The 12,051-nt window shown below is 39.8% G+C and overlaps 1 protein-coding gene across 1 annotated transcript; it reads right to left on the bottom strand.

Annotated features, from left to right (window-relative positions):
• Positions 1-9,413: 9,413 nt before the first annotated feature.
• On the bottom strand, positions 9,414-10,953 carry LOC121544373 (glutathione-specific gamma-glutamylcyclotransferase 1-like). The gene is made up of 3 exons (XM_041854306.2): positions 10,533-10,953; positions 10,243-10,278; positions 9,414-10,024 (listed from the first exon to the last, which is right to left on the bottom strand). Exons 1-3 carry the CDS (start codon positions 10,704-10,706, stop codon positions 9,659-9,661), a joined length of 576 nt encoding a protein of 191 aa, XP_041710240.1. The 5' UTR covers positions 10,707-10,953; the 3' UTR covers positions 9,414-9,658.
• Between the last annotated feature and the right edge of the window lie 1,098 nt (positions 10,954-12,051).

Here is a 12,051-nt window from a genome sequence, read left to right as displayed (position 1 = left end):
GATTGGGAGCCATATTTAAACTGTCAGTGTTCACCTTAGTGTTGTGGGTTTTTGTTCCTTGTCAGTCATTGTCTGAGGACGTTACGTATCGTTTATTGTTTTGTATTCGTGTGTGCACTTTACTATTAAAGTATGTTCGCTCAACACGCTGCGCCTTGGTCCTCTCTAACCAACGATCGTGACAGACTTCTTTCTTATGTCATTCTCATTGGCACCAAAAGTTTAAAAAGTGTGGATAGGGGACAGAATGCGGTCGGACCATCATATAATTGGCATATATATTACTCTTACTGAATTTCCACGGGGGCAGGATATTGGAAATTTAATCAAAGCCTATTGGATGATAACTTGTTTTTAACTAGGACAGAGGAATTTATAACAGATTTTTTTCAGACATAACATAGGTACAGCAAATCCCCTTATTGTATGGGACACCTTTAAATGTGCCTTTAGAGGCCATGCAATTCAGTACTCATCTCGAAAACAAAAGCAAGTTAGGTCAAAAGAGTCCACACTAACAAAGGAAATAGAAGGTCTAACAGAACAGATAGATAGCAATAAAAACTGTAACATAGAGGCTCAGAATAAATTAGAGGAAAAACAAAAAGAAATGGAGAAACTTATTCAAGAATGACCAAGTGTAATATATTATAAAAATAAAGCAAACTGGATGGAATATGGGGAAAAAAGCACCAAATTCTTTTTTAATATTCAACATAGGAATGCTACCAAAAATATTTTCTTGAAACTGGTTACAAATGACGGAGTCACCCATGATTCACCAAATGATATTTTGAAGGAGGAATCAAAGTACTTTAAGCATATGTTTTCGTTTCAGTCGCCTCCATCTCCTCTAACTGAAGCAAATTGTAGCGATTTCTTTTTCTATTGATAATGTAAAATTAACAGCCATACAGAAAGACTCATGTGAAGATGAAATTACAGAGGAGGAACTTCTGGATGCAATTAAAGACTTTAAGTCTGGGAAAACTCCAGGGTTGGATGGCATACCAGTCGAGGTATACCAAACCTTTTTTGATATACTCAGAGGACCGTTATTAGATTGTTTTAACCACTCCTATGTAAATGGTAGATTATCAGACACTCAAGAAGAAGGTCTGATTTCATTATTACTGAAACAGGATACAAGTGGAAAATATAACGATCCAGTCCATTAAAAAAATTGGCGGCCCCTTACACTTCAGTGTTGTGATGCGAAAATTCTAGCAAAATGTATAGCGCATAGAATTAAAAAGGTATTGTCGGACATTATTCATTCTAATCAGACAGGGTTTTACATGGGCGATACATTGGAGATAATATAAGGCAAGTACTGGAAACAATAGAACCCTATGAAAAATCTGGGAAACCAGACTTCGAAAAGGCATTTGATAAAGTACGACAGAAATTATTAAATATTAGAGCATTAAACCTATCACTAAAAGCTTCAGTCATACAAAAATTATACTTAAATCCGAACTGGTTCTCTAGCAAACTAGTAAGATTGTCTCACCCAATGTTCAAGTAGGGACTTTTTCCCTTTATTCAGATTACAACCTCTCACTTTCAGGTATTTGAAAAGGAAATAATCTCCCAAATATCACTATTTCTAAAACAAGCCGTAGAAAGTTGGTTGCAATTTCAATTTAATCCTCCAGAAATTACAGAACAAATATTGCAACAAATATTGTGGTTAAACTCAAATATACTAATTGATTAAAAAAACGTTATTTTTTGAGAATTTAAAAAAAGAAAAAGGTATAATCTTCGTAAATGATATTATCGGTAGGAATGGTGGAGTTATGTTGCACATGCAGCTAACAAAAACATATGGAAATGTCTGCTCTACCCAAAATTACAACCAAATAAGTGCAGCATTACCACAAAAATGGAAGAGGAAAGTGGAAGGAGGAAAAAGTAAGGAACTTGTCTGTCAGCCTTGCATTAAAGAACATAATTGGTTAAAGAAAATTGTGATAAATAAAAAAGTTTATCAGTTTCATTTAAGGACCAAAAGATTGACAGCCATCCTATATAGATTGCAAAATAGTTGGGAAGAGATTTTTGACGTACCTATTCCATGGCATAGTGTTTATGAGCTGATACGCAAAACGACGCCGGATTCAAAACTTAGTATTTTTCAATTTAAATTATTATATAAAATTATTGCTACCAATAGAATGTTATTTGTATGGGGGATACAATCTTCCCAGCTCTGCAGATTTGGCTGTGAAGAGACAGAATCATTAGATCATTTGTTTTGGTACTGTCCATTTGTAGCTTGTTTCTGGACATAGGTCCAGGAATGGCTGAAGGATTGCAATATTTGCATGGAGCTGATCCTGCAGATAGCACTACTGGGTGATCTGAAAAGTCATAGTCAATCGATCAATAATATTATAATACTTTTAGAAAAATGTTTATTTTCAATTCACAAACTGTAGAAACAATGAGAATAGAAAGGTTCAGAACTTTTGTAAAACATCACAGTACAGTTGAAAAATATATGGCAAATAGAAATCCAATATGGATGGTGTTAAGAGATAGATGGGAGGAGTTGAATGGAGCTGAAGGATGGGACTAATAACAACAACTAATAAAAACAAGATAACTAGTGTAAGACATGCTTTATCCATAATAAGTATATAGGTTATATATTGTGAGCTTTTGTGAAAGAGCACAGTTAGAAAGATGTGGCATATAGAAGCATACCAGATGGACATCATGAAAATGATTGGAGGAAGTTCAGGAGTAAAAAATGTATATCAAATACTTATGTCATGCAATAAAATGCAAATGAATTACTTAAAAATCATACAATGTGATTTTCTTGATTTTTGTTTTAGATTCCGTCTCTCACAGTTGAAGTGTACCTATGATAAAAATTACAGACCTCTACATGCTTTGTAAGTAGGAAAACCTGCAAAATCGGCAGTGTATCAAATACTTGTTCTCCCCACTGTATATGTATTGCATGACATAAGTATTTGATACATCAGAAAAGCATAACTTAATATTTGGTACAGAAACCTTTGTTTGCAATTACAGAGATCATTCGTTTCCTGTAGGTCTTGACCAGGTTGGCACACACTGCAGCAGGGATTTTGGCCCACTCCTCCATACAGACCTTCTCCAGATCCTTCAGGTTTCAGGGCTGTCGCTGGGCAATACGGACTTTCAGCTCCCTCCAAAGATGTTCTATTGGGTTCAGGTCTGGAGACTGGCTAGGCCACTCCAGGACCTTGAGATGCTTCTTACGGAGCCACTCCTTAGTTGCCCTGGCTGTGTGTTTCAGGTCGTTGTCATGCTGGAAGACCCAGCCATGACCCATCTTCAATGCTCTTACTGAGGGAAGGAGGTTGTTGGCCAAGATCTCGCGATACATGGCCCCATCCATCCTCCCCTCAATACGGTGCAGTCGTCCTGTCCCCTTTGCAGAAAAGCATCCCCAAAGAATGATGTTTCCACCTCCATGCTTCACGGTTGGGATGGTGTTCTTGGGGTTGTACTCATCCTTCTTCTTCCTCCAAACACGGCGAGTGGAGTTTAGACCAAAAAGCTGTATTTTTGTCTCATCAGACCACATGACCTTCTCCCATTCCTCCTCTGGATCATCCAGATGGTCATTGGCAAACTTCAGACGGGCCTGGACATGCGCTGGCTTGAGCAGGGGGACCTTGCGTGCGCTGCAGGATTTTAATCCATGACGGTGTAGTGTGTTACTAATTGGTTTTCTTTGAGACTGTGGTCCCAGCTCTCTTCAGGTCATTGACCAGGTCCTGCCGTGTAGTTCTGGGCTGATCCCTCACCTTCCTCATGATCATTGATGCCCCACGAGGTGAGATCTTGCATGGAGCCCCAGACCGAGGGTGATTGACCGTCATCTTGAACTTCCTCCATTTTCTAATAATTGCGCAAACAGTTGTTGCCTTCTCACCAAGCTGCTTGCCTATTGTCCTGTAGCCCATCCCAGCCTTGTGCAGGTCTACAATTGTATCCCTGATGTCCTTACACAGCTCTCTGGTCTTGGCCATTGTGGAGAGGTTGGAGTCTGTTTGATTGAGTGTGTGGACAGGTGTCTTTTATACAGGTAACGAGTTCAAACAGGTGCAGTTAATACAGGTAATGAGTGGAGAACAGGAGGGCTTCTTAAAGAAAAACTAACAGGACTGTGAGAGACAGAATTCTTACTGGTTGGTAGGTGATCAAATACTTTTGTCATGCAATAAAATGCAAATTAATTACTTAAAAATCATACAATGTGATTTTATGGATTTTTGTTTCGCACAGTTGAAGTGTACCTATGATAAAAAATTACAGACCTCTACATGCTTTGTAAGTAGGAAAACCTGCAAAATCGGCAGTGTATCAAATACTTGTTCTCCCCACTGTATATGCATATATGTATATATACAGTGAGGGAAAAAAGTATTTGATCCCCTGCTGATTTTGTATGTTTGCCCACTGACAAAGAAATTATCAGTCTATAATTTTAATGGTAGGTTTATTTGAACAGTGAGAGACAGAATAACAACAAAAAAATCCAGAAAAACGCATGTCAAAAATGTTATAAATTGATTTGTATTTTAATGAGGGAAATAAGTATTTGACCCCCTCTCAATCAGAAAGATTTCTGGCTCCCAGGCATCTTTTATACAGGTAACGAGCTGAGATTAGGAGCACACTCTTAAAGGGAGTGCTCCTAATCTCAGTTTGTTACCTGTATAAAAGACACCTGTCCACAGAAGCAATCAATCAATCAGATTCCAAACTCTCCACCATGGCCAAGATCAAAGAGCTCTCCAAGGATGTCAGGGACAAGATTGTAGACCTACACAAGGCTGGAATGGGCTACAAGACCATCGCCAAGCAGCTTGGTGAGAAGGTGACAACAGTTGGTGCGATTATTCGCAAATGGAAGAAACACAAAAGAACTGTCAATCTCCCTCGGCCTGGGGCTCCATGCAAGATCTCGCCTCATGGAGTTGCAATGATCATGAGAACGGTGAGGAATCAGCCCAGAACTACACGGGAGGATCTTGTCAATGATCTCAAGGCAGCTGGGACAATAGTCACCAAGAAAACATTTGGTAACACACTACGCCGTGAAGGACTGAAATCCTGCAGCGCCCGCAAGGTCCCCATGCTCAAGAAAGCACATACACAGGGCCGTCTGAAGTTTGCCAATGAACATCTGAATGATTCAGAGGAGAACTGGGTGAAAGTGTTGTGGTCAGATGAGACCAAAATCGAGCTCTTTGGCATCAACTCAACTCGCCGTGTTTGGAGGAGGAGGAATGCTGCCTATGACCCCAAGAACACCATCCCCACCGTCAAACATGGAGGTGGAAACATTATGCTTTGGGGGTGTTTTTCTGCTAAGGGGACAGGACAACTTGGTCCTCTGTAGCTCAACTGGTAGAGCACGGCGCTTGTAACGCCAAGGTAGTGGGTTCGATCCCCGGGACCACCCATACACAAAAAATGTATGCACGCATGACTGTAAGTCGCTTTGGATAAAAGCGTCTGCTAAATGGCATATTATTATTATTATTATTATTATTACAACTTCACTGCTTCAAAGGGACGATGGACAGGGCCACGTACCGTCAAATCTTGGGTGAGAACCTCCTTCCCTCAGCCAGGGCATTGAAAATGGGTCGTGGATGGGTATTCCAGCATGACAATTACCCAAAACAAATGGCCAAGGCAACAAAGGAGTGGCTCAAGAAGAAGCACTGGCCTAGCCAGTCTCCAGACCTTAATCCCATAGAAAATATGTGGAGGGAGTTGAAGGTTTGAGTTGCCAAACGTCAGCCTCGAAACCTTAATGACTTTGAGAAGATCTGCAAAGAGTGGGACAAAATCCCTCCTGAGATGTGTGCAAACCTGGTGGCCAACTACAAGAAATCTCTGACCTCTGTGATTGCCAACAAGGGTTTTGCCACCAAGTACTAAGTCATGTTTTGCAGAGGGGTCAAATACTTATTTCCCTTATTAAAATGCAAATCAATTTATAACATTTTTGACATGAGTTTTTCTGGATTTTTTTGTTGTTATTCTGTCTCTCACTGTTCAAATAAACCTACCATTAAAATTATAGACTGACCATTTCTTTGTCAGTGGGCAAACGTACCAAATCAGCAGGGGAAATAAAGTATTTAGTCAGCCACCAATTGTGCATGTTCTCCCACTTAAAAAGATGAGAGAGACCTGTAATTTTCATCATAGGTACACGTCAACTATGACAGACAAAATGAGAAGAAAAAAAATCAGAAAATCACATTGTAGGATTTTTAATGAATTTATTTGCAAATTATGGTGGAAAATAAGTATTTGGTCAATAACAAAAGTTTCTCAATACTTTGTTATATACGTTTTCTGTAAGTCTTCACAAGATTTTCACACACTGTTGCTGGTATTTTGGCCCATTCCTCCATGCAGATCTCCTCTAGAGCAGTGATGTTTTGGGGCTGTCGCTGGGCAACACAGACTTTCAACTCCCTCCAAAGATTTTCTATGGGGTTGAGATCTGGAGACTGGCTAGGCCACTCCAGGACCTTGAAATGCTTCTTACGAAGCCACTCCTTCGTTGCCCGGGCGGTGTGTTTGGGATCATTGTCATGCTGAAAGACCCAGCCACGTTTCATCTTCAATGCCCTTGCTGATGGAAGGAGGTTTTCACTCAAAATATCACGATACATGGCCCCATTCATTCTTTCCTTTACACGGATCAGTCGTCCTGGTCCCTTTGCAGAAAAAACAGCCCCAAAGCATGATGTTTCCACCCCCCATGCTTCACAGTAGGTATGGTGTTCTTTGGATGCAACTCAGCATTCTTTGTCCTCCAAACACGACGAGTTGAGTTTTTACCAAAAAGTTATATTTTGGTTTCATCTGACCATATGACATTCTCTTCTGGATCATCCAAATGCACTCTAGCAAACTTCAGACGGGCCTGGACATGTACTGGCTTAAGCAGGGGGACACGTCTGGCACTGCAGGATTTGAGTCCCTGGCGGCGTAGTGTGTTACTGATGGTAGGCTTTGTTACTTTGGTCCCAGCTCTCTGCAGGTCATTCACTAGGTCCCCCCATGTGGTTCTGGGATTTTTGCTCACCGTTCTTGTGATCATTTTGACCCCACGGGGTGAGATCTTGCGTGGAGCCCCAGATCGAGGGAGATTATCAGTGGTCTTGTATGTCTTCCATTTCCTAATAATTGCTCCCACAGTTGATTTCTTCAAACCAAGCTGCTTACCTATTGCAGATTCAGTCTTCCCAGTCTGGTGCAGGTCTACAATTTTGTTGCTGGTGTCCTTTGACAGCTCTTTGGTCTTGGCCATAGTGGAGTTTGGAGTGTGACTGTTTGAGGTTGTGGACAGGTGTCTTTTATACTGATAACAAGTTCAAACAGGTGCCATTAATACAGGTAACGAGTGGAGGACAGAGGAGCCTCTTAAAGAAGTTACAGGTCTGTGAGAGCCAGAAATCTTTCTTGTTTGTAGGTGACCAAATACTTATTTTCCACCATAATTTGCAAATAAAATCAAAAAAATCCTACAATGTGATTTTCTGGAAAAAAAATCTCAATTTGTCTGTCATAGTTGACGTGTACCTATGATGAAAATTACAGGCCTCTCTCATCTTTTTAAGTGGGAGAACTTGCACAATTGGTGGCTGACTAAATACTTTTTTTCCCCACTGTATATATATATATATGCGAGAAAATAAGAAAATTAAAACATATGGGGGATTGGAAGTGATGCTGACAATTACATTGATGGAAGTTACAATATATCTGCAATATTAAAGCTGATCTACCCCCTAAAAAAATATATATGTAATACAAAATAATAATAATAATAATAATAATAATCTTATTTCCACACAGGATAAGTATTTGCATGACTCAATCCTGAGACATGCATGACCCATCTATATCAAAACCAGTTTTTAAAGTCAGACCAGAAACAGGTAAAGGTTAAATATCCTGTTTTTTATTAATATTTTCTTCCATCAGCCAGCCTCTGTGTCTTCATAGTAAGAAGCCCTAGGAGTAACAGTATGGCAACGCAAGGCTACTTTATGATTAACTTCTGCTTTGTAATCAAAGTACATTTACATTTTAGTCATTTAACAGACACTCTTATCCAGAGCAACTTACAGTTAGTGAGTGCATACATTATTTTTTTCATTTTTTGCCCCCATGGGAATTGAACCCACAACCCTGGCGTTGCAAACGCCATGCTCTACCAACTGAGCTACATTCCTGCCGGCCATTACCTCCCCTACCCTGGACGACTTGTGCGCCGCACCATGAGTCTCCCGGTCGCGGCCAGCTACGACAGAGCCTGGATTCGAACCAGGATCTCTAGTGGCACAGCTAGCACTGTGATGCAGTGCCTTAGAAGTATACATTAAAGCTGCAATATGTAGCGTATGGGCGACCCGACCAAATTTACATAGAAATGTGAGTTTTAGATATGTCATTCTCATTGAAAGCAAGCCTAAGAAGTGGTAGATATGTTCTATGTGCGCTATTTCTATGCTTCCCGATCTTAAGTTTAGTTTTTGCGTCTTTTACTTTCGGTTTTGTACACCAGCTTCAAACAGCTGAAAGTACAATATTTCTGGTTATTGAAAAGATATTTCACAGTGGCTTCGATAGTAAAATGATTCTCTACACTATACTGTACATTGCTTGCTTTGTCACCTAAACTGAAATTAGGCGAACTATTAGAATTTTAGAAACCAGGAAATGGCAGAGAGATTTCTGCATATTACACCTTTAAATGCTGTTCATGGCTATACTAGAAAGCAGAGTTGTGTACAAACGTAGTCCTTATCAAACAAATTCCCGGAAAGGTGAAATCTGTCACCATTATTGCACAAGGTCAACAGCCATGTTAACACCAAAAAGCCTAGTGAGTCATTTTGACTCAATATGAATTTAAAATGTCCCCCTTCTGTTCTTGACTTTTCCTAAATAAGTACATTTAATACACAGAGGTGTTTGTTTGAATTTTGATATCACAAACAGAATTTGTGTTATATGCAGTTTTAAGAGGACGTCTTTTTTTTTTCTTGGAGAGCCACAAAGTTACTTTTTCAAATCGTCCTACAGCGTCACATGCAGGTAAGAGCACATTCTGAGGCTTCCATTGCCAAATAACTCTTAAAATGTAAGAGATGAGCTCTATTTCAAAATAACCACTGTTCCATGAGCTCCACACTTGAGCATGAGGCAATATATAGCCTACAGTAACACAAACTAATGAAAATGCTATTTTGTTCTTTTAAATAATGACTTTTTCATATTCTAATGTTACCCAAGACCTTCATAAACACAACCAAAATATTATTTATCTTTCCGATACCATATATGAAATGTATTTATTAGACTGTTAGAATGTTTACACACCTTGTAGAGAAACATACTGCACCTTAATTCTAATCTCATTGCCCTTTTAGCTTAAAAAATGTCAATGTCATGGGCGTTCACTGACAATGGACAACAAAAACAGTGATCGTGACATGTTGACCCTTTTTATGAGGTGGAGTGACTCACACTGTCTTCACATTGTTCACATTAGCGAGTGTCATAGCATTGAGTGTCGTATCGTTGGTCTGATGTGAGTATCCTTGGCCCTGGTAGTTCAGATAATCAGAGCCAGGGCAGCTGCCTCTATGGAGAAGAGATGGTCGTCCTCTACCTCGGGACAGTACAGCCTCATGAACTCAGCCAGGCGGAGGAGGTACTCTATGTTGTGGCCCGTGTTGCCTCTGCAGATGGCAATCTGAGCAGCTATCTCTGTGGGAGTGGCAGGCCCGAGGTATATGGGGTTGTCAGAGGTGGCGATGTAGACCAGGGCGAGCAGAGACCCTTGGCACTTCTCTCTGGGAGTGAACTCCACCATCTTGGTGATGTAGCCCCCCAGCACAGCCTCTCTCACATTCAGGTACTGCAGAGACTCCTCCATCTGGGAGTCAGTGACCTCGTAGGCTACCCCCCAGGTGGAAGCCTGCAGTGAGAAGAAGAGGTGGATGTTAGACTGGGACAGGAGTTCAACTTCAAGGAGCAAGTCAATAGTCAACAAAGTTCAGTTTATCAACAAGATGGACTTTACCAATGTCAATGTATTTTACAACATACAGTACAGAACTTATTCATGGTAGACAGGATCAAATCAAATGTGAGCTGTAGGTGTGTTCTGGGTTGTTTTGAAACAAGGCCACTTACATCATGATCTTCCACCAAAGTTACCACTCTACCTGGCTGTGGACAGAGAGAGAGTGCATGAGGATAAATGCACACTCAGCATTTTTAACCATTTCATTTCCAGATGGGCTACAGTAGGCTACATCGACATTTCCATATCCAAAATGTTTGCATCACAAATCAAACTTTTTTTATTTGACTTCCTTAGACTTCCCACTTTCTGAAGCTCTGCAGTTTGATCTGAGATAATATTGTGTCTGTCTACAGCAGCAGTAAATACATGAATTTCATTTCTTAAGGTAAAGACTTACCATGTCTTTGTCTCCTCGATGAAAATTGTCCCCATGCCAGAAGCGTCGACTATATCCTTCAATATAACCGACTTCACTCCTCTTGTATTTGAAGTCTGGTTTCCAGACTAAGGAGCCATACCCGAATATCCACAGGCTGGGTTTTTCTGATGTAGTAATGGCCAGAAGCTTCATTATGGTTAGTTAGGGTTGAGGTAAGATGTAAGAGTAGACGTAAAGTGTTGCCTATGTTCTTCTGTCAATAAATAACTGTTCTAAGATGTTACCGATGCAGCTCACTCTTTTTTGTAGATGCATTCCGAAGCATGAGACTTTTCAGACCTATTCGCTGTAAAAGCCTATCATCGCCATCAACGTTTTTTCCTAGGCATTTCGACTAGTCTTGCTGATGCGTAATAAGCCTATTATAGCCTATCCCAAGGTGTCGATAAAATGTGAAAGAACTGATGCATAGGTCTAGTATCTCTCACTGTGCAACTTCTATAAGTAGGCCTACTATACGTTTTCGTGTGTCAGACAATGTACAGTACTAGCAACATTATCTTGGTGTACTGACACGTGTATTTGTTGTGTTAAGACGTCAGACCAAGACGTTTCTGACCAATGATATCAGAGAATAGGTCGTACGATAAGTACAAGCCGACCAATTCGTATCCTTTTCGGGAGCAAAACATTCTCAGGAATCCAACTTTCGAATTAATGTTACAATGTTGCAACATTGTATCTCAAGATTGAACAGACTGACAACCATAACAAGCGACAATATGAGAGATATGTACTGTCTGAACATAGGCCTACTTTGATTTTGAACATCACAACTGTTTTGATAAGAAAGGGGATTTATTAAGTGTGTAATTTAGTCTTCACTTGAGGTGCCACTTGAAGTAATGTACAATGTACTGTAAATGCAATCTTGTAGTCATTTGATTGACTGAAAATGGTGTCTAATAATCTTGAGTCACATAAAAGAAACACAAATATCGATTAATTCATTCATTCATTCATTCTTCCATCCATTCGTTGTATGTCAGAAGATAGTTTATGTAACACATTATCAGAAACTGTAAGTTATTTTTGCCCCATTCACAGGATTTTGAAAGCTTATGTTTGAGCATTATGCTCCCTGGTTAGACATAGATTGACAGTGACACTGGCTGTCCAATGTCCAAACTTGTTGAATTAAGTTGAATTTAGTATATCCTGTAAAAATGCTTTGCTTGAGATCTTGCAATTCCACCATGGACGTTGTTGGCGATAGTAGTGTGTGTGAAAAATCAGTGTTTACTCACTTTGAAGTACTGTTGGTATATCATTTTTTGCCTTGTTGCTCTGCACAGTCAGGAAAGTAAGGAAAGCAGCAATCCTGTCTATTTTTAATCCTATGTGAAAATGGATCTCCCTTTATATCCTTTAGAGTCAAATAGTCTGATACTGCAGCAGCAGATAACAAAATTAGCTATAAATAGAAGCATTAGTTTGGAAAATAAGATCCAAGCATTGTATTTTTTAATTAATTTTA

Source organism: Coregonus clupeaformis, chromosome 29 (genome assembly GCF_020615455.1).
Source record: "Coregonus clupeaformis isolate EN_2021a chromosome 29, ASM2061545v1, whole genome shotgun sequence".
Lineage (NCBI taxonomy): Eukaryota > Metazoa > Chordata > Actinopteri > Salmoniformes > Salmonidae > Coregonus > Coregonus clupeaformis.
The sequence above is the reverse complement of the archived record's forward strand: the minus strand, read 5'-3'. Positions and strand labels throughout refer to the sequence as shown.